The following is a 21031-nucleotide window of genomic DNA, read 5'->3' as shown; positions in this document are numbered from 1 at the left end:
ATACTAGCAACAAGCTATTAGAAATTGACATTTTTTAAATACCATTTGAAATAGCATTTAGAAATATAATATACTTAGAGATAAATCTGACAAAAGATGTGTAAGACCTCTGTAGCAAAAAGTACGAAGTATTGCTGATCATTAAGCCTAAATAAATGAAAAGGTTACTGTGTTTATGAATCAGAAGAGGGGTGGTGAGGAGAGATTGCTCGTTATCTCCCAGCATGCCTTCCTCTACTTCCCTAACAAAAGAATTTTTAGCTGGGGGGGCGGGGGAGAGACTCGGTATTGTTAAGATGTCAGTTCTACCCAAATTGAGCTATAGATTAAATCCTAATAAAAATTTTAAGTTTTTTTTTAACTTTAGAAATTGACAGGCTGATTCTAAAATTCATAGAAAATATAGAGGACTGAGAATAGCTAAAAAACTCTTTTGAAAAAGAACGAAGTTCGAGGACTTCCACTACCTAACTTGCTGTAATGCCACAATAATCAAGAGAGTGTGGTATTGGCATAAAGGCAGACAGTGGGTGAGTGGAGCAGAGTGGTGAGTTCAGGAATAGACCCCATATATATGGGTCATTTTGCACAGCAGTGCAAAGGCAATTTAGTGAAGGAAGGATAGTCTTTTCTCAAATGGTGCTGGAAGAACTGGATATCCAAATGCAAAAAAAGATCAATTTCCACCTATAATTTGCTCTATACACAAAAATTAACTGAAAATTGATCACAAACCAAAATATAAAACCTAAAAGTATAAATCTTTTAGAACAAAACATTGAAAATCTTTGTTTTCCTGAGTTAGGCAAAGATTTTTATATAAACATTGATAAATTGGACTTCATCAAAATCAAATCTCCTACAAAAGACATTGTTAAGAGAATGAGAGGATAAGCCAGTTACAGATAAGCAAGCAGAGGAAGCTAGAATGCTCCATGTGGTGATGGATTAGAGTTGGAGGCATCACTGTGAACCCATGTTTAGCACAATATGGATACAGATGGCTGCATATGGAAGCCTTTGTGGCTGCGTGTGTACACAGGTCAGTACACACACATTTTCTCAGTGTGTCAGCCAAGAAAGCCTGGAAAATGACACCCCAGCAGCAATGAGCACATCTAACACCAGATCTTGGTTTCTAGAGATCTAGAATCACTGGCTGATTCCAGGCCTGGTGCAGGGAATATACAAGGTGTAGTGTCAAAAGTAAAGAAGTGCCAGAGGTGGTGGGAAAGGATGGGGCCATCCCAGGGACACTGGAGCCAACAGACGGAGCTCCCAGTGGCCAGGGCTGGAGCAATTTGAGCAAAAAAATAAAGCCACATTGGATTGTAACTCAAAGTATAAAATAAATATCCACAATCCATACTGATATAAATAAATGATTAGATAGATAAGAATAGATACATTTATGAAGAATAATTACAAATAATTTATGTACATACTCCACCCTTTTCATCCAAAGAGGATGGTGTAGAAGGGGAAACAGTGACACTACAGTGCAGAAACCTGACAGACATGACCTTAGCCAGGTGACCTGAGTTGACAGCAACAAGTTCTGCAGAGTGGGAGACATGGCCATGCTTGCCTGAGGGGAACCCAGCCCCCTCCTCTCTCCCTCCTCTCAACAGTGCCTGGTGTGAGGCCAGCCACCTTTGCTGCTTTGTTTCCATTGGTTTCCTGGCTGGCAGGTGGGCTGAGTGCCTCCTCGCCAGCTCAGGAGCCCATGCCCGTGGCTGCCCCAGCCTTGCTGTCAGCCAGAGAGCCAGGAGCTGACTGCACCCCACCCCACTGAGCAGGAGCTTCCCTGCACCTTCCACCCACTCCAGCATGGCAAGGGCCAGCTTCCCAGTCCTTGCAAACACAGCCACACGCCCCCAGAAACACTCAGTCCCCAGTTGGATGGGGTCATTCCCACAGGCCCAGGGGCCTCCTCACCAGCCAGGCACGGGAACTGCGTGGGCATTTGTGTTCTGTGGTCCTCACGGTTCTCTTTGCTCCCCAGTGACACAGCACATAAAAGCGCTCCTGGAAAGAAACACTAAGAAGAAGTCCAAACTGAGAAAGAAACCCAAGCCTTATGTTGAAGAGCCGGATGGTAGGGCCTCTCCCTGCAGCCCCCGTGTGCTGCGTCTGCACAGCTCTGCTCTCCAGCCATGGCCGCCTGGCCTTCTCTTCTCTAACCGCTTCTGGGCTGGGGGTTGGGGCCACTAACCTCAGGCCTAGGGCCTCCTGAGGGAGCTGGAGAGACTTGCTACACCTTGGTGGTGCTCAGAGCAGTTTCCAACTTGCTTGGTGGGTTCTTGGTAGGGTGGGCTGTGAAGACTAGCTGGCCAGGGCCTACTGGAGTTGCCCCCCTAGGTGAGTGATTGCGCCTGACCCAGCATTCAGAAGTCAGCAGGGAACCTCCCTTCTTTGATCATGGGCCCCCAGGCCTCCCCTGCCAGAGTCCTCCCCAGCCACACAGTCACCTGCCCACCTCCTGGCCCTTCCCTAGGCCCTGGCTCAGGACCACCCCACCTGGTCAGAGCCCCAGGAAAGCCCTGTAAACTCAGGAAACCCAGGGCTGTGCCCTCCCTGCAGGCCAGGTCAGCTCCTCCCTGCACCAGGGCCTCTGGGACTGCCCCACCAAGCCCTGGCTCAGGCTTGCTCAGCTGTCCAGAACCTCTGCCACCTTCTCTCCGCTCAACTCCCTCTAGGAAGCACTCTTTGACCACATGTGGCCCATGGGGCCCCAGCACAAGGCCAGGAGGCTTTCTGTAGATGAGGCCTGATTAAACTCGGGCCAGCAGGAGGGTGCAGGGTTGAGAGAGATCCTCATGGGCAATGCCAGGATGGCATCTGCGGGGCTGGGGACTTGTCCTCACCCTGTGACATCCCAGACTGCCCTTAGCAGGTCTGTGCCAGGGCCTACCTGCCCAGCCTCACCCAGCTGCAGACCAGGGACAGCATGGAAGGAGCTCTGAGCTCCTGCGTGAGCTGGTGGCTGGCAGCCTGGAAGCTAGACAGACACTGGCTGGCCGTGAGTCTTGTTGCTGCAGCCAGGTGGGGCAGGGAACAGGCTCCTGTGGACCCGGGGGTAGCCAAACAGGACACTGCAGCCCAAGGTGGGTCAGGAGCAGGACCCATCCTGGACCCAGCAGGCCCTGGCCACACCCTGCCACCTCTGAGGCCTGTGACCTGGGCACTGAGGCCCCCAGGATAGGCCTGGGCCCCAAGCACAGCAGCACATCCCTAGGAGGGTTACTTCTGTTGGTTCCTTTGTGGGCAGCCATCTCACCTGTAAAACTGGGCTTGACTGCAGCCAGGTGAATGTAGCTGAGGGCTGAGGTCCAGACAAGGCTAGTTCGGGCAGTGGACTTTGAACATAACACCCCATAGGGTGAGGGTCTCCCTGGGCTGGCCGTGGGCCCTGCCCATTCACCCACCACAGGTACTTAGCAGGGGCCCCTTGGTGCCTGGCCCTGTGCCCAAGGCAGCACAAGCAGAGGTCAGCCCAGTCCCCTAGACCTTAGTGTAGCCTCTGCCTCAGCACTGGTCCACACCCCCATATCCCCACCCCCATCTGCTGAGCAGTCACTGGTACTGGGCTCTAGGCCCAGCCCTTCACAGGCACCCACGAGACAGGTGTCTCCATCCTGCAAGGAGGAAACTGAGACACAGAGAGGTTGCATCGTGCCCACTTTCACCAGCTGAGAGGTTGTGGACCCAGGATCTCCCAGACGACAGCATGCTGGGGAGAGGACCTGGTCCTAAGCAGACTTAGGCTGAAGGCCTGGTGTTTGTCCCACCAGGGGCCACCTGAAACAGGAGGTCACGGCCTGTTCCCACAGGGACACAGTAATCGGGCATCTCAGCCACTGAGCTGTGGGCCTGGGCTTCTGCCACCTGCTGTCTTCCTGCAAAGCTCACTCCCTCTTCACCTGCTCAGGCTCTGAACAGTCAGAGTACGGCCTGGGTCCTATTTGTTTAAGCACCACCCATCCTTGCAGAACAAGGGAGCCCCAGAGCCTGCCCAGAAGGGCCAGATTGGCCTGTGGTAGAAGGTTCCAAAGGTTCCACACACTGTCCCGTGCTGGCTGAGGTGGGAACCAGGGCCTGTGGGTCGCAGGGACCTGAGACAGGTTTTCTAGGACTTAAACGTCTATGAAAAAATTTTGTTTCATTTTGGTTACTCTAAAATAGAATCCCCTTAACAGTTATAATGACATAACTATTTTATGATAATTAGAAATGAAAAGATTTTCATGTGTTTTTCAAGTGGGGTCCAAGGACCCCCATGTCCTCAGCTGTCCACAAGAAACTGCTTCCTTTCAAAGAAGACCAAGGTGTTCCGATTGGAGAGCCCAGATCCAGAGGCCTCCCTCACCCTGGTAGTTGGTAGAGCCAACGAGGCAGATGGGGCTCCCCAGGAGGGGCAGGTCCCAAGTCCAGAAGCACAGGGTCCTGTCCATTTGTGGCACCCCTGGCCTGGCTTCTCTTGGTGTGTCCTCTCCTGCTCCCCTTCCCAGCCTGGGCCAGGAAGATGTCAGGCACATTCCAGAACCACCTCCTTCCCCTCCCCTCCTCTCACACCTTGCCCATAGATGCCCACTCAGGTGATGCTGCCTGCCCCCCCCGCCCCGATCCCTCCAGAACTGTCAGCTAGAACTTCTGATGCCTGGAGCTGAGCTTTAGAAAGCCTCTCCCTTGAGAAAGACTGGGCCCTCCTTCCCTCTTCAGTCCTCAGGAGGGCTGTGGTCCAGTTAGTTCAGTGACTCCTCCTCCCCCAGCACTGGCCCAAGTTGCTGGGTGTCTTCAGGCCTGCTCAGTGTGTGGAAATGACCCTCCTCCAGGGGCTCCCACTCAGAGGCCAGAAGCCAGGGAAGGCCTGAAGCAGAGAAGAGCTCCCTGGGGCCCAGGTCCTGCCTTGTTTTGCCTGTGACTCCTTACAGGGAACAAGCCTCTTCCCCAGCCTGCCCCTCCTGTTCCTGGGTGGCCACGGGAGGGCTGGGAGGGCTGGTAGAGGGGCTTCTCCCCCAGCCAGGCCCCTCTAGAGGTGGGGAAGTGCCCCTTGGGTCTCTGCTCTAAAGGACATTGCCTGGGAGAGCATGAGGACTCATGGTACTGGGCAGGGGGTAGCCAGGGCCTGGCCAGCCCAGACCCCAAGGGCCCTTAAAGGAGCTGCTCTGCTCACCCCTCTCTTGGCCCTGCACCCACAAGTCCACACCAGGCCGACCAGCATCCATTCTTTTCCAGGGGTGGCGATAAGCACATATGCCAAGTACTGTTACCACAAGCTACAGAAGGCAGCCCTGACGGGGGCCAAGAAGGTACTGGCGCTTCTGGGGGAACTGGCAGGGGCGGGCAGGCAGGGGCCCTCGGGTGGGCACAGTTTGTAGGGAACCATGGCTAGCCATGTAGAGTGTGCTATGGGGAGCCCCAGGAAGCTGCTTCTTGGCTGCACTCACCCTGAGAATCCTTAGCCACCACTCAGGCAAGAGACCACCCCTCTCGAGGTGACCCTTGCCCCTTGGCAGGCTGTCCCTGGACCCAGGGGAGGCCCATGCCTAGGTTGCAGCACAAGCCCTGGTGACCATCTGCCAGGCCCAGCAGCCCCCAGAGCCCAGGCCCCCCGCTAGGGTCTCTACCCCCAGGCCAGGCAAGCCAGTCCAGACCCCAGACACAGTCGGCCCCTCCACCCTGCATCCCACAGGCCTTTGTTCTCCCTGCCCTGAGCTGTCCCTGCTCACCACTCCCACCAGCTCTGTCTTCCCTCCTCTAGAGGATGCCAAGCCTTCAATCACGCCACACAGTAGGACCTTGCTCCCTGTCCTGAACGTGCTCTCCTGTCCTAGGTCAGGTGTGCATCCACACCCCATTCTCCCTGCAACCCCGCCCCGATCAGGAAGTCCCCGTGGCCTCCTGTGCCTATCTCAGAGCCTGGCCTCCCTCCTACTCCCCCCCTCCCCTCTGATTCAGAAGCACCCCCAGATCTGCTGACCTGGCTTCCACCATGGTCCCTGACAGCCCAGACTGGCTATGCAGGAGCCACTCCCCTTCCTACATGACACTTCTGCTGCTGGAAGGGCCCAGCAGGAGGTCCTTGGTGACTCAAGGGACAGGGCGCTGGGGCTGCTCTAGTTTGGCAGAAGCCTAGAGTGTATAGGGATGAGAGGAGAGGAGGCTGAGCCAGGGGCAGCCCTGGGAGGGGTGCAGGGAGAGGAGGGCTGGAAGCAGGGAGGCCAGGCCAGACCGGGATGGGAGAGCCAGGCTGTTTTCACAGGGGCTAAAGAAGCCCAACGTGGAAGAGATCCGGCATGCCAAGAATGCCGTGTTCAGCCCGTCCATGTTCGGCAGCGCGCTGCAAGAGGTCATGAGCATGCAGAAGGAGCGCTACCCTGACCGGCAGCTGCCCTGGGTACAGACTCGGCTCTCTGAGGAGGTGCTGGCGCTCAACGGTGACCAGACAGAGGGCATCTTCAGGTGCTGCAGCAACCCTGGGCTCTGGGTGTGGGAGCCACAGCTATGTGTCCACTGGGTCTCCAGCAGGCAGGGGTTATCAAGCCTCAGGCCCACCAGGCCTGCTTCTGTGCCCCCACCTAGGAGCAGACAGAAGGGCATGGCTGCTGTGCAGCAGCTGCCACCAAGGGCCAGGAGAGGCAGGGTAGGCCCGGTGCTTAGGGGGCAGGTCAGCTGAGTCTTCCCCCAGAATGGCAGCACAGCCCTGCAGAAATGGCCTCCAGGGGTCCAGAGGGTGCTTGGACACCAGCCACAGGTGGTGCCCAAGACATGAGCCTCAGAGAGGACATGCAGCTGGCAGAGCAGAGCCTGCAGCGAGGCAGCTCACTGGCCTCACCTCGAACAGGGAACAGACAGCCCCTGCCCTGTGGGGAGTGGCACGAGGCTGTGCAGTCACCTGTTGTCATGACTCACCTGTCAGGACTAGGGGTGCCCAGGCCCCAGAAGGACAGCTGGGGAAGCTGAGGCATGCGGGTTTGAGCCTTCATGGCCCGGCAGAGGAAGGCATCAGCATGGGGAGTCAGCACAGGGTCCGGGAAGGTCTGGGTGGACGGGGAGAGGTGTGGAGCAGGAGCCCAGAAGAGGGCAAACGGGCCCTGAGCCACACCACCCACCGTGGTGGGACAGAGGCCACTCAGGGCCACAAGAGGCCTTGAGCCTCTGCTGCCTTCCCCAATCAGCAGGGGCCATCAGGAGGGAAATGTCCAGGCTGAGGCATGAAGCCCCTGGGCAGGCTGAGCTGCTCCAGTCAGACCTACCCTGTGCTCCACAGGGTCCCTGGGGACATCGATGAGGTGAATGCCCTGAAGCTGCAGGTGGACCAGTGGAAGGTGCCTGTGGGCCTGGAGGACCCCCACGTCCCTGGTGAGCCCTCAACACACTCAGTAGCAGGGCAGGCCTAGCTCAGGCAGTGAGGTCTCAAGGGGTCCCCTGGGCCCCTGGTCCACATCCACAGCCCAGAGGGTAGACAGCCATTCAGGCCAAGGCCTCCATCCACCCTCCCTTCCTGGGGTCACCCACAGCCTCGTCCCTCTGTGCATACTGGTGCTGTGGCCACACCTCAGGACCCTCCTTCTCCACCTTTGGGCCCACCCTCTTCCTCCCCTGCTAAGTGCTACAACAGCTCCCCAGCCCACCTCCAGCATAGACACCCTCCTGCCCATTGGACAGTTTTCCTGAGGGTCCCTGGGGTATCCCAAGTGCGGCCTGTGCAGGGCAGCCCAGCCACTGCCTGTCTGCTGCTCTCTGTCCTGGTGCCTTCCTCCAGCCCTGCCTGCTGTCCCACCAAACCCTCCTCACAGCAGCTGCACAGTCCTTTTGAGAAATCATATTTTGCACATCACTCCAGCATAATCCCCCACGCCTCCAGGATGGAGCCCAGGCCCTTAGTATCCCAGAGGCCTTGGCCAGGTTGACCCTTTCCAGACTGGGCCAACCAGTGAGTCAGTTCTACCGCCCCTCGATGTGTCTGCCACTGGACCCCACTTGGCTCAGGGGTACCTGCCCAGAGCAGGCCCGCTGAGCCCGGCGATGTGTTCCCAGCGTCACTGCTGAAGCTCTGGTACCGAGAACTGGAGGAGCCCCTGATCCCGCATGAGTTCTATGAGCAGTGCATTGCGCACTGTGACAGCCCGGAGGCTGCCGTGTCCGTGGTGCACGCGCTGCCCCGCATCAACCGCATGGTGCTGTGCTACCTCATCCGCTTCCTCCAGGTAGGCCACAGGGGGACCTGCCCAGGCCCATCCCCTCCCCGCCCCTTGCCCCACACCCCACCCACCCTCTGCTCCATGCAGGTGTTCGTGCAGCCTGCCAATGTTGCCATCACCAAGATGGACATCAGCAACCTGGCCATGGTGATGGCACCCAACTGCCTGCGCTGCCAATCTGATGACCCACGCGTCATCTTTGAGAACACCCGCAAGGAGATGTCCTTCTTGCGAGTGCTTATCCAACACCTGGACACCAGCTTCATGGAGGGTGTGCTGTAGCAAGTGGGCAACCGAGGACCGGTGGGCTGGGGCAGAGTGGTGCTCGGTGCACCTGGGCAGGTGGGGAGCACGAGGGTGGGGGGTAATGTCCCAGCTGGGAGGTAGCATGCCAGTCTTCGCCCTTTGCCCACCCAGGCCACCGCCCCCCCACCCCAACAGAATCCTGTACTTGCCTCTCTAAGCAAAGGGGCCAGAATCCCTGGCCCCAGCCTTGGAACTCCCCTACTCTCCCCAACCCAGGCCCTTGGCCCCAGGCGCTCCCCACGTCTCCTTCCTGGTCTGAGGGTGCAGCCAGGGCAGAGGAGCTGTGGGAAGGGTGCCCCCAGCCCCCACCTCATGGCCAGTTCCCACGGGCACCACCTCGCCCACTGCTGGCCACAGGTCAGCCCCGAGAAAGTGCCTTCTGTTTCTTGGAGCCGAGCGACACTGCCCCTCCCAGCCCAGCCTCAGAGCACACACCACCCTCCCTTGGGGCTGGCTGCCTCCCTGGGCTGCCTGCGCTCAGCCTGGCACTGGCCTGGGCCCTGCCCAGCTGCCCCACTCTCTCCTACCCTCTCTTGTCCCCTTGATCTCCTGGCCTGCAGCTGTCCCCTGCCCCTGCCCTCTCCTGGGGGAGCTTCCTGACCTGTTCCCTTCCTCCTCTCCCCCTGCTGGTGACTGCACAGGAGTTTGGGAGCTCCAGGGCCCTGGACTGTCCCCCATCGGAACAGGGCCCAGCTGGACCAGAGCCCAGCAGGCTCTCTGTGGGTGGGAAGGAGCCCCCAAACCAAAGTCCTCCGGGGTGGGGGGCCCAGCTGGGCAGGCATTCTTGCGGCAGGGTGGGGGAGGGGTGAGAGTATTTTTTTCTTCGTGTAACTGTAAATCCAGAATCTATCCTGCACCCCAGACCACCTGTGTATAGAGATATAAATAGAGCAAAAGATATAAGAACTAAATTTGCTAATGACATAGTTTTAACCCAAATGCTATTTATCTCTGAGCCATCCTCTGTGCAGAGCAAGTTGGTATCATTACTTCTTTTTTTCTCCAACCTTTCTTGGCTTCTGACCAAAAACCAAGCCCTACCCCATCTGATCCCAGACCTGCAGCAGACGTGAGGGAAGGAGCCCGGGAGGGACTGCCCTCACTCGAGGCCAGGGCTGCTGGGAGGCAGGGATCTAGAGTCTCAGTTTGTACATTTTCCATTTTGGAAGTTTGAGTTCCAATTGTTGTAAAACTTAATTTCTCCCCGGTTTTTATATATATATATTTTTAGAGTTGAGTTTTTATTTATTATTAAAAACAAAAAAGCCCAGCCCTGCCGAGGCCCGGTGTCCCCTGGGGGAGCAGTCGCCGCAGTCCCTAACGTGCGGACTCGAGAGGCGACTTGGTGTGAATAAAGTACACGTGGACACTTCGGGCCTGGTCCTCGCCTCTGTTCTTGGCGGGGGGGCGCGAGCGGACGGAGCGGTGGGAGGCTGGGGGCGCCTCCGGGCAGCTGGTCCCCCAGGCCTGCAGGTGGCGTCCGCGTTCTGGGGCGGGGTGAGACGCGGTGATCGGACGCCGGCGCGGGCGGCCAAAGGCCACGGGAGGGCGCGGGCGCCGCCGGGACGCGGAGAGCGAGGTCGCGGCCGCTGAGGGGCGCGCGTTCACGCAACACCTCCCCCCACGAGCGTTGCCGGCTGCTTCCGGCTGGGGCGCGAATGTGGCCGCCGTGCCGGGCGCTCCAGGCCCAGGCCCTGGCCCTGGCCCTGGCGCGGTCGCGGAGAGCCCGCGCCTGCAGCGAGGACGGAGGCGTCTCCTACACGCAGGGCCAGAGCCCCGAACCCCGGACACGCGAGTACTTCTACTACGTGGACCATCAGGGCCAGGTGGGCCGAGAGTGCTGCCCCTGTGAGGGGAGCGCCGGGGAGGGTCTGTGCGGGGCGCTCGCGGGGGGAGGGGCCTTCGTGGGAGGGGCGGGGCCTGAAAGGTAGTCGGACCCAACTTGGAAGAGCCGCGGTGTCGTGCAGAGAGACGGAGGCATCTGGCTCAGTTCGGACCTCAGCGGCCAGCTTCCCACTCAGGCCGAGTCCCCGCTGCGCTCTGCAGCTCTGGATCCCATCCTGCTGGCGCCCAGCTTCGGCGCTGAACTCTTGCTACTGCTTGGGAGACACCGGGACGTACCCCCCTGCTTTGGGAGCCCTGTCGAGGGCATGGGCATGTCCGGGAGGAGGCAGGCCAGGCAGGCGCCACGGATGAGGTGGCAAAACTGATTAGAAACTTGAAAGGAGAGAAAAGGTGCGGGAAAGGCTTACCAGCCAGGAGAACCTATGTGCTAGGGACACGGCCCGTGGTACAACAGGTAGACGTGGGGAAGTCGGCAAGGCCCCGGGTTCATCTTCCACGCGCCTGTCTGCACACGATGTGCAGACAAGAAGGAAAGCGGACACAGGCCGGAGTTCAGGACCGCGGGACCTTCTCTGCCCCGACCTGTACGCTGGGACTCACGGCCACGGCCTTTCTGTCTGCAGCTTTTCCTGGATGATTCCAAAATGAAGAATTTCATCACCTGCTTCAAAGGTACTGCTGCGCCACCCTCTCGCGCCTCTTCCTTCTCCCTGGGTGGGCTCCACTCCCTACCCTGCGGGCAGCCCGCCCGCACGAAAGAAGTGGCTGTCCTGCACCCAGGAGCCCGGCTAAGTGAGACAGGGTGACTCGCCGGCGCCAGCCCCAGCCCCTGGTGCGGCCCAGGACCCGGAGGCCTTAGGCACCCGGCATGGTGAGCAGCCATTCTCTTTACCTCCCCAGACCTGCAGTTCCTGGTCACCTTCTTCTCCCGCCTGAGACCCAACCGCACCGGGCGCTACGAGACCTCCTTCCCCTTCCTTTCGCCCTGTGGCAGAGAGCGCAACTTCCTGCGCTGTGAGGACCGGCCGGTGGTCTTTACGCACCTGCTGGCCGCGGGCAGTGGGCCCCCGCGCCTCTCCTACTGCGGCGGCGGCGAGGCCCTAGCCGTGCCCTTCGAGCCGGCGCGCCTGCTGCCCCTGGCCGCCAACGGGCGCCTGTACCACCCGGCGCCGGAGCGCGCGGGCGGCGTGGGCCTGGTGCGTTCAGCCCTGGCCTTCGAGCTGAGCGCCTGCTTCGAGTACGGGCCTGGCTCGCCCTCGCTGCCCTCGCACGTGCGCTGGCAGGGCCACCGCCTCGCTCTCACCATGGACCTGGCCCCGCTGCTGCTCCCGGCTCAGCCGCCCTAAACTGCGGGCGGGGATGGGTCGGGAGACAGCCGGCGCGCCCAGAGTCCCCATCAGCTCGCCGGATACTCCCGGGCATTCCCAGTGCACCGCCCCCGCCCGCGGCGTCCTTGTGCCCCTCGTCCCCGCCCTTCCCCCTTCCCCGCGGCGTCGGCTTTCGCACCGGCCGATTGCGCGTGCGCGCAGAAGCGGCCCCGCCCCGCCTTGCGCTGTCCGTGGTGCTGCCGCGGCCCCGCCGTCCTGGACCCTGTGCTCTCCCCGCGCACCCCGCTCCGGGCGTCCTCCGGATTGGCCCGCGCTCGCGACGTCAGGCTCCGGCGGCGAGCGCAGGAGGTGCGGGGCTCTGGTACGCGTGCGCGAGCGTCCCTTGCCCGGCCGCTGCTTGGGCCCGGGCCACCGCGGGCACGGCGGGGGAGCCGCTCGCCGCCAGAGCGCCAGGTGAGGGGCGCCCGGCCCAAGGTCAGTGGGTGTGGGGGCGGATCGGGGACTGTCCCGGCGGGGGGCTGGGGGACGCAGAGGCCACGCCCTCCCTGAGCCCGGGCGGGGGCTGACCCGCGCTGGAGAGGGCGAGCAGGGGAGGCGGTGGGGAATGGAGACAGCGGATCGCAAGGGCAGTTCTGGCAGCAGCGCTGGAGAGGTGGGCAAGGGCTGCCCAGAGACTCCGACTCGGGCCTCATACTGCGCCGGGGGTCAGGGGCGCACACAGGGCTGTCCTACCGCCCCTGCACTTTCGGGGCCCAGGAGACAGTGACAGCCCCCGCGGAATCCTGGACACCCCGCCCCCTGCCCAGCGGGATTAGGGGGTTTCTTCTGATAAAAGGATTTCTGGGCTCCTCCGGCCTGGCACCCTCATCCCTGCCCGGGCCCTCTACACTGATCTGCATCTGGCGGTCCGTGTGAGCAGCAGTGCCCTGAGTTCTGAGGAGGAGGCGGCCAAGCACCCTCTCTGCTTGAGAAGCCTTGCTGCTGGAGGCTGGTTGGGCCAGGCCTGGAGCCCTGGGCCAGCCCTTTGTGCTCAGAGAAAAGGATCCTAGGGGCCTGGAGAATGCCCTCAGCTTCCTGGGTTCACACACATCCTGAGAAATCTGCCCCTGCGTGAGCCAAAGCTATTCCATTAAAACTTTATTCCTGTGCTTACCTCATCTGTAGTGACTTTAAATAATCACGTGGGTTACAATTTAGGGCAAGATTTGAACAAACACCAGGGCCACTTGGTATCTTTCCACATGACTCACAGTGAGCAGTGGGACTTGGTGAACAGGCAGGTGTTCAGAGGAGACCATGCTAGGTGAGGCTGGGGGACAGTAGACCCTTGGCCCCGTCTTCCCTGGCTCCAGATGGGCTGGCTTCTCAGCCCAAGTCCTCACCTTTAAAATTGGGCTCACTGTGCCTAGAACCAGACTCCAGCCTTCCCATCAGTTTGAGGCCACAGTTGCATGCATATATCCCCCCATCAAACTCCTTCAGTCTCAGAGATCATTGCTCCCAGAGCCCATTTGGGAAACTACACTGGTAACCCAGTTGATGGCCCAAGGCCCCTCTCTCACACCCCAGCTTTTCCAGGGCCCCACCTACCCCCAAGGACAGCACCTTTCTGGGAACCAGCACGGGGACCACAGGTCCATGGCTTCTGAGTGGACTTACTGTTTTGCCCTATCCCCCAGTTCTCCAGCAAGTTACCTGAGAAAAAGCCCCAATTCTAGCTGAGCTGGTCCAGGCAGGTAGGAGCAAGGGCTGTACAAAACTGTGCCTCAGTTTCCTTGTGGTTAGCAGCTCCTCTGATACCACTTCTGCCCATGACCCCATCAAGTCATGACCTGAGCCCCAGGGCAGGGGACAAAGCTTGAGGTCTTAGGTACAAAAGGACTTTTGGTTAAGGACCTGGGCTAAGGTCAAGTGGTGCCCTGGACTTTGTCCAGGGGGCACAAAAAGGACCTCTGCTTTGTGCTGTCCCCAGGAGGTCTTATGCCAGTTCCCACAGAGTAAGGACAGGGAACATGTCTGTCCAGAGCCTGCTCTTCCCCTTGTAGCCCATGCTCAGGAAACTGGATCCTGGACTTTGCCACCCAAGCAAAGTTCCTAGGCCCATTCTATGCAGCAGCCTCTTGTACCATAGAACCAAGGAGTGGCCAATTGCCAGGTCAGTGAGAGCCATATGTCCACATGCATGGGCAGGGAGCCCATCATGGTGGTAGCCATGCGGGGGAGGGGGGAGGGATAAGTGAAGGGGACAACTTTCCCCATGTCTACACCCTGTTAAGAGACTAGAAACCAGGAATTCTAAATTTGAACGTGATGCCCAGATTTTTTTAAAAGACTGTCTCAGTCACCCAAGCTGGAATGCAGTGATGCAATCATAGCTCACTAATCCTGTGATGCCCAGGTCTTTATGAAGGTGTTTTGTCAAGGCAGGAAACCAGAACTTTTTATTGACCAGTTTCTTGAGCAGACATAACTTTTTAAAAGTCAGACACAAGGTGTGGATCTCAGTTCGTGCTCCTGCACTTGAATGTTAAGACTGGCCTGCCAACCTGTGTTTCAGGAGGCACATCCTATCCGGGCCGGACCTTGGGGAGGCTGGTCTCTTGGGACATGGCCCCGGGGACTCCCGCGTTGCTGCTGCTGCTACTGCCGCCGCTGCTGCTCTCGTTTCCACCCCGCGCCGCCACCTGCCCGGCAGCCTGTCGCTGCTACAGCGCCACGGTGGAGTGCGGCGCCTTGCGGCTGCACGTCGTACCGCCGGGAATCCCGCCCGGGACGCAGGTGGGCACCGAGTGGAGGCGCCGGGCTGCGGGAGGGCTGTGTGAGCGTCCTGGTGGGTAAATGCAGGGCCCCATGGGAAAGGGCGACCCAGGCGGCGGGATAAGTGCCCCCACATCCCCCGGCCCGCAGACGCTGTTCCTGCAGGACAACAACATCTCCCGCCTGGAGCCTGGCGCCCTGGCTCCGCTTGCCGCTCTGCGTCGTCTCTACCTGCACAACAACAGCTTGCGCGCCCTGGAGTCCGGCGCTTTCCGCGCGCAGCCGCGCCTGCTCGAGCTGGCGCTCACCGGAAACCGGCTGCGCGGCTTGCGTGGCGGAGCCTTCGCGGGCCTGGCCCAGCTGCGCGTACTCTACCTGGCAGGCAACCAGCTGGCGCGGCTGCTGGATTTCACGTTCTTGCACCTACCGGTGAGCACCAGAGGACAAAAAGGGCGGGGTTCTCCTGTGCCGTCACTAGCCTTGCCCGGCTGGAGTAGTTAGGGGGAGCAGAGTCAACCTAGTCAGGCTTGCTTGGTAAGGGGGACCTGCCCCTCCCCGTGCACTTTTTCCTTACTATCTGCTGTCCCTACTTCAGCGACTGCAGGAGCTGCACCTGCAAGAAAACAACATTGAGCTGCTGGAGGACCAGGCTCTGGCCGGGCTGTCCTCTCTGGCACTGCTGGACCTCAGCAGGAACCAGCTGGGCACCATCAGCCAAGAGGCCTTGCAGCCCCTGGCCAGCCTGCAAGTCCTGCGCCTCACAGGTACCTCTTCCTCCAGCAAGGGGCTCTGCCTTGGCCACGCAGGTGGCAGTAGGAAGCAGGCCCACGTGTGGAGGGGGCTCTAACAGCCAGCAATTGGGAACATGCTGGAGGGCCACACAACTACCTGCAGCCATGGTAGAGGGCTGCCGGGAATGGGGTGCTGGTGGGGTACAGCTCAGGCACTCTAAGGAAAACAGAAAAGATAGGAGTTCCACAGGTTGACTTAACGCAGTTGACAGTTTTGCACAATTTGGGGCCATCAGAGGGCAGGCAGACAAAACCCAGAAAGAATAGACAGCTGACCAGGATTGGGGGCATTTCCAGGAGAGGGCATCTGCAGACAAGGCTTACGTTTCCATGGCTTTAGTGCTGGTGAGGTGTCTATGTGGACACAGAGGTGTCCCAAACAGTGGAACTTGTTTGGGGAGACTTCAGAAGAGCAGGTGCTTTTTCAAAGACCAGTGGAGAAGTGACCTGTGAGATCATCAGGTATGAAGGGCCTGCCTCCACCCCAAAGAGCTTGGAGTCAGATATGGGGTGGCAGGGATCGTAGACTCGTGTGAAGAGGCTGTGGGAGGTGGGCAAGGGGCTCATGCCCTGGCCAGCAGAACCTCAATGGCACAGGCTGTTATGGGGCCAACCCCAAGCCCCTTGTTGCCTCCCACTCTCCCACAGAGAACCCATGGCGCTGTGACTGCGCCCTGCACTGGCTGGGCACATGGATCAAGCAGGGTGGCCAGAGGCTGCTCAGCTCCAGGGACAAGAAGATCATGTGTGCAGAGCCCCCCCGCCTGGCACTTCAGAGTCTCCTGGACATAGCCCGCAGTAGCCTCATCTGCATTCCGCCTTCTGTACACGTGCAGCCGCTGGAGCTCACAGCGAACCTGGGTGAGGACCTGAGGGTTGCCTGTCAGGCCTCCGGTTACCCGCAGCCCCTGGTGACCTGGAGAAAGGTGTCCCAGCCTCGGGAGGGCTGGCCACAGGACCAGGCCCGGCTAAAAGGCGCTGCACCTGGCATGGGCGGGCACGCAGCCTCCGACATGGGCAGCGGCATGCTCTTCCTCACCAACATCACGCTGGCGCACGCTGGCAAGTACGAGTGCGAGGCTTCCAACGCCGGGGGCGCCGCCCGCGTGCCCTTCCGACTTTTGGTCAATGCGTCCCGGCAGCAGCCGCAGCAGCCGGCGCCCCCGCCGGCCCCCGCCGCCCGCGAGCCTAGGAACGAGGCGGGTAGCATGGCCTTCCGCGCCCTGGGCTTGGCCACGCAGACGGCCGTCGCGGCGGCCATCGCACTGCTGGCGCTCACGGCGCTGCTACTGGCCGCCATGATCTGCCGCCGGCGCCGCAGGCGGAAAAAGGCGCGGGGACCTCCGGCTGAGGGCGCGCTGTTCGTCAACGACTACTCGGACGGGCCCTGCACCTTCGCGCAGCTCGAGGAGCTCCGCGACGAGCGCGGCCACGAGATGTTTGTCATCGACCGCTCCAAGCCGCTCTTCGCTGAGGGGCCGGCGGAGGCACCCGTGGATCGCGGTCCAGGAGAGGGGGCGGCGCCCGGGCTCCGCGTCCCGCCGCCTGTCGCCTACGAGATCCGCGGCTGAAGCCGGGCGCGCGCCGATGACGCGGGCGCCGGGGATTGGCCGGCACGGCTCGCGCATACTCCGTCAGTAAAAGTGGAAGCCGCCACTGTGCGCTGAACCGTGTGTGCGGCGCCGGGAACGGGGATGGGGTGCCGGGGTGGACCCACACCAGGAGTCCTGCACGCGGGCTCCTGGGGCACTGGTGGACGGTGGCCAGGGAGGCCCCAACACCCCCACGAGGCCCTCTGGGGTTAGGACGCCCCAGAGATGCCCCAACCTCCAGCTCTGCAGGGCCCCTTGCTGGCCCTGGCCAGCCGGCTGTAGGATTTCAGGCCTCCCTAAGGTGGCCCATACTGAGGAGCAAGGACTGGCTAGTGACCCCGGTGGGGCTGCCCAGCGAAGAGGGTGGGGACAACAGGCTGGATCACAGTTGTTGCCCAGTGGCCAGGGTGGAGGTGATAGCAGAGATGGAGACAAGTCATGGATCAATTAAAACCGAAAAAACAGCCACAAATTCAAGTTCCAGATACACTGCACGTTAGTACCTTGATGATACCCTCCAGCCCCAAAGCCCAGCACAACGGGTGGCTGGGTGCCAGGGCAGAGAACACCACAAGTGGCCCCAGAGTGCATGGGGACCTAAGCCTCCCTCAAGCAGGCCCCTGAGCCAGAACACTAGGCTCTTAGTAAGTGGATGGGAAGGAACCAAAGAGACCATCTCTCTCAGCTCACATCTGGCGTGCAGACAGGACCAACACCCTAGGGCAGCCAAACTGAGCAGGGCAGTGCAGGCCTGAAATCCAGCCCTGGGGCCCAGTCAGCTAGTTAGGGAGCAGGTGCAATGCAAATGGCACAGGGCACTGCAAAAAGCAGGGGAGACTCAAAGTATACCCAGGAGCAAGGCAGGCACTGCAGGAAACCAGAAAACCGGTGCTTTTTGTCAGGCTTCCAGCAAGGTCCCAACAAAAGCCTTGCCTACACAGGAGACCCCAGGATAGCCTGTGTTTCATCCAAGTCCTAGCAATCATAGGCTGAAGTAGTCTGCAGCCAGCCGCCCGTAGATGTCCGTGGTCCAGAGCACATGTGCACGGCCTGAGGCCAGCAGGAGCTGGTGCAACTCGGCTTCCACACGGGCAAATTTCTCCTCATTGATGGAGGCCTCCAGCAGCACAGAGGCAGGTGGTGGCCAGGGCAGGCCCTCATAACAGTCCACAGGGAAGGGGTGTACAACAGTACGCAGCTCAGCCTGAGCCGCAGAGTCCCGTAGCAGTTCCTTGAGGCCTGCCATGGACAGTGGGTTGCCATAGAGGCCGAGGTAGCGGAGACTGGCACAGCGAGTCAGGATGGGTAGTGTGGCCAACAGCTGGGTATCAGCAAGCTGGCACTCAGTCAGTTCAAGGTGCAGCAGTGTGGCTGCTGCCGCCTGCAACAGACCCTGGAAGGGCACAAGCTGGTTGCCAGACAGGTCATTGCCACTCAGGTCCAACTTCTTGAGGTGGACAGCATGGGAGCTCCGTGCCAGAAAGCGCAGGTCCTCAGGCAGCAGAGCACAGAAGGCCAGCTCCAGGCTCTCCAGGGGGCTCTGCAGAGTGCTGCAGGGGACACAGGGGTTACAGAGAGGTCACAGATAGGCAGGGCCAGGGGAGGGTCCCCACAGAAGGAAAAGGTAGGGCAGTGGTGGGGCCAGCTCACCTGAGCAGCTGGTCCAGCCTCCCTGAAAGGAGAGAGGAGCCCATGCTGAGCTCCCGCAGACAGGTGAAGCGACCCATTTGGGCCAGGAAATAGCGGAAGTTGTCCTCGCCATCCACGGAGGGTTGCCTTGAGTCCCCATGTACATAGTGCAGCCTCAGGCTAGCCAGGTGCTGGAAGCGAGCCACATGTGGGATGATAACAGACAGGCCACGCAGGCCCAGGTTATTGAAGCGTAGGTCCACACGACGCAGGCAGCCTGCATCCAGAAGCTGCAGCAGAGCCACGGTGTTGCGCATGGGCAGATCCTCAGCTCGCAGGTCCCGACAGCAGAGCCGCAGGGGGCTGCCCACACTGCTTCGGAGTGCCTCCCGAAGGAATGCATAGGAGGCCCGGTTCACCCGCAGATCCACACGCACTTCCACAGGAACAGTGGCTAGCCCTGGCTCTGCAGCCTGGCCCTGCTGCTGGGCGATGCATGTGCGGGCCACAGCCGCTGTGCAGTCCCACATGCTCATGGTGCCAGGGTCCTGCTCCACACCATCATCCAGGAGGCCTGTCATGTCCAACACCCGCAGCGTGTGCTTCCTGGGAGCAAGGATGGCCTGAGGTGGGGGACTGGAGGGCAGGGCCCACACCTCCTCCCACCTATCTTGGGACAGGAGCAACATGCCTGCTCCAGCACTAAGTTCCTGCTAACTGCAGGACCCAGCCTGGAACTTCCTCAGGGGACCCTCTTTGCACCCCCACAGGCCTGAGGGCCCCTCGGGTGAGTCCATACCTGCAGAGGGGTTGCGTGCTGGCCCCGGCCTCTGGGGCATGGAGCCGGGCAGTCAGCCCCAGGATCACTGCCTGCATGCTCTCTGTGCTGGGCCGCTCCTGCAGGAGGGCCCGGCTGCAGTGGGCACACTCCTGCAGTAGCTGCTGAAAGCTGAGCAGCGGGAAGGGCCACGTGTGCACCAGCTCACGCAGTACGACTGTCTTCTTGTCCATGAAGGCCACCTTGAACAGCAGGGGGAAAAGCTCGCGAGGCAGCAGGGGCAAGGCCTGGCAGGCAGCTGGCTGGCACTGGAGCACCTGCCGAGTGCTCAAGAACACAAGCGTGTGCATGGCGCTGGGCCAGGCAGATGGCAACCTGCAGGAGAGTGACCTTCAGCATGGAGAGACCCCAGGCCACTACCGGGCCACACCCCTCCCCTCACACTGGTGGTAGGAAAGCCCAAACACAGTGCCTGGCACAGAGTTGGTGGTTAGTAGAGGACAGAGGCACAGAGGAGCACCTCTTAGGTGGCTAGCACCAGGCTGGGCAGAGTGGACTGGGGGCCAAGGCCACACCCTAGTCCTGGCCCTCCAGAAAGGCCTCTTTAGGGAAACAAAGCCTCAAGCAGTACATAAACGGTGTGGCACCATTGATAAGCTATTCACTTGTGTGTGCTTTTGACAGATGACTGTTGCCCTGCAGGGCCCCCCATGGGTACTTCAGGCCAAATTATAAAACCACTTTAGAAACCCTTCTTCAAAAGTAGAATAAATAAAACAAGCAATCCAAAAAAGAGAAAAAAAAAAAAACGTAGACTAAAGCCCAGGCCCCTCCCTACCAACTTTTATCAGCACTAGAGGAGGTAGACTATAACCAAGGCAGCCAGCATCCACATCACAGTTCCTTCCCTACCCTCCTCACAGAGGCTCCAAAGGGCTACCCTTGGATTACACAAAGCATAGCAGGAAGAGGCTGGAAGAACAGACAAAACTTAATGAACACTGACTGGGGCAAGCAGAAAGACCCAGGATCCAGGGAACTCTGAATACAGACAGCACGGCCTATGAAATCCAAGCCCTCAACATGAGCCCCAGAAATAACTACTGTTGTCCAGGGTGTCACCATGCATGGAGACCCCTGAGAGAAAGTAGCCCTCACCTTTGGTGGTCCTTACCACTGGTCTAAACCTCTCCCTCTTCCCTGGGGAACCAATGTGGAGAGAACGAGTCTTAAATCCGTGTGATGCAGAAGATGCCAGACTAGGGATTGTTCAGATGAGGCAAAAACAGCTGCCAAGATGGCATCTAAACTAAGATGCACACAAGACTCCTGAAGCCACAGGGTACCTGTGACACAGAGTGTCAGCTCTGCTGCTTTTAGCAGCAGCATGTTGGCAGAATTACTGTGTGCCAGGCACCTCATCCTCAAAACTATATCATAGCCATCCTCCCGTGGCAAATTAGGAAACTAAGGCCTAGGTTTCACCCAAGGTCACAGCCCCAGGGACGAGCCTGGGGAAGACGGTGGGGAGGGCAGTCTGGCCCCAGGGACCCTGCTCTTGCTGACTTCTTCACGCACAAATAAGTCCTTACGGCACGGGCGTCTGAAAAACCCCAGACACCAACCCTAGACCTCACTATGCCTGTAAACAAATCTCGCCGGGACGATTCATAATTCGCTCTGACAAGACACACCAACCAAGCAACTGTCACGAAAGGAAACGAAAGCAGCAGGCCTGGCCACCTAGGTAGGCGCTACCCCTCCCGCCAGCAGCAGAGGAACGGCTTGATCCCCGGGT

At 59.7% G+C, this 21031-nt stretch overlaps 4 protein-coding genes across 5 annotated transcripts in view; 3 read left to right on the top strand and 1 right to left on the bottom strand.

Moving 5' to 3' along the window:
• ARHGAP39 (Rho GTPase activating protein 39) overlaps window positions 1-8778 on the top strand; it is a 129734-nt gene extending 120956 nt beyond the window's left edge. Inside the window, exons 6-11 of one of the 2 annotated variants that reach the window (XM_012648162.1) lie at window positions 2006-2098; window positions 5239-5312; window positions 6266-6465; window positions 7274-7365; window positions 8044-8213; window positions 8295-8778. In XM_012648162.1, the coding sequence (XP_012503616.1) occupies window positions 2006-2098; window positions 5239-5312; window positions 6266-6465; window positions 7274-7365; window positions 8044-8213; window positions 8295-8489 (824 nt within the window). In that variant the 3' untranslated portion in view covers window positions 8490-8778. The remainder of the gene's footprint in view (window positions 1-2005; window positions 2099-5238; window positions 5313-6265; window positions 6466-7273; window positions 7366-8043; window positions 8214-8294) is intronic. The other variant, XM_012648163.1, reaches the window with a different exon arrangement.
• Window positions 8779-10063: 1285 nt separating this feature from the next.
• LOC105813449 (chromosome unknown open reading frame, human C8orf82) lies at window positions 10064-11821 on the top strand. Its single transcript, XM_012648165.1, has 3 exons — window positions 10064-10339; window positions 10982-11030; window positions 11259-11821. Exons 1-3 carry the CDS (start codon window positions 10172-10174, stop codon window positions 11702-11704), a joined length of 663 nt encoding a protein of 220 aa, XP_012503619.1. The 5' UTR covers window positions 10064-10171; the 3' UTR covers window positions 11705-11821.
• A 304-nt stretch (window positions 11822-12125) lies between these two features.
• LRRC24 (leucine rich repeat containing 24) lies at window positions 12126-16888 on the top strand. Its single transcript, XM_012648164.1, has 5 exons — window positions 12126-12139; window positions 14244-14464; window positions 14594-14872; window positions 15039-15207; window positions 15883-16888. Exons 2-5 carry the CDS (start codon window positions 14294-14296, stop codon window positions 16803-16805), a joined length of 1542 nt encoding a protein of 513 aa, XP_012503618.1. The 5' UTR covers window positions 12126-12139; window positions 14244-14293; the 3' UTR covers window positions 16806-16888.
• Window positions 16889-17310: 422 nt separating this feature from the next.
• LRRC14 (leucine rich repeat containing 14) lies at window positions 17311-19705 on the bottom strand. The gene is made up of 3 exons (XM_012647988.1): window positions 19255-19705; window positions 18477-19061; window positions 17311-18376 (listed from the first exon to the last, which is right to left on the bottom strand). The coding sequence occupies exons 1-3, from the start codon at window positions 19581-19583 to the stop codon at window positions 17809-17811; spliced, it is 1482 nt and encodes a 493-aa protein (XP_012503442.1). The 5' UTR covers window positions 19584-19705; the 3' UTR covers window positions 17311-17808.
• Between the last annotated feature and the right edge of the window lie 1326 nt (window positions 19706-21031).

Source organism: Propithecus coquereli, unplaced genomic scaffold, assembly GCF_000956105.1.
Source record: "Propithecus coquereli isolate 6110/MARCELLA unplaced genomic scaffold, Pcoq_1.0 Scaffold28, whole genome shotgun sequence".
NCBI classification, from domain to species: Eukaryota; Metazoa; Chordata; class Mammalia; order Primates; family Indriidae; genus Propithecus; species Propithecus coquereli.
The sequence above is the reverse complement of the archived record's forward strand: the minus strand, read 5'-3'. Positions and strand labels throughout refer to the sequence as shown.

Bases quoted from the DNA above. Each gene is read 5' to 3' on its own strand.
- LOC105813449 (XM_012648165.1), top strand. From the start codon at position 10,172: ATGTGGCCGCCGTGCCGGGCGCTCCAGGCCCAGGCCCTGGCCCTGGCC. The intron at 10,340-10,981 runs GTGGGCCGAGAG...TTCTGTCTGCAG, and splicing joins ACGTGGACCATCAGGGCCAG to CTTTTCCTGGATGATTCCAA. The intron at 11,031-11,258 runs GTACTGCTGCGC...TTACCTCCCCAG, and splicing joins TTTCATCACCTGCTTCAAAG to ACCTGCAGTTCCTGGTCACC.
- LRRC24 (XM_012648164.1), top strand. From the start codon at position 14,294: ATGGCCCCGGGGACTCCCGCGTTGCTGCTGCTGCTACTGCCGCCGCTG. The intron at 14,465-14,593 runs GTGGGCACCGAG...CCCGGCCCGCAG, and splicing joins GAATCCCGCCCGGGACGCAG to ACGCTGTTCCTGCAGGACAA. The intron at 14,873-15,038 runs GTGAGCACCAGA...TCCCTACTTCAG, and splicing joins TCACGTTCTTGCACCTACCG to CGACTGCAGGAGCTGCACCT.
- LRRC14 (XM_012647988.1), bottom strand. From the start codon at position 19,583: ATGCACACGCTTGTGTTCTTGAGCACTCGGCAGGTGCTCCAGTGCCAG. The intron at 19,062-19,254 runs GTATGGACTCAC...CCTTGCTCCCAG, and splicing joins AGCACGCAACCCCTCTGCAG to GAAGCACACGCTGCGGGTGT. The intron at 18,377-18,476 runs GTGAGCTGGCCC...TGTCCCCTGCAG, and splicing joins AGGCTGGACCAGCTGCTCAG to CACTCTGCAGAGCCCCCTGG.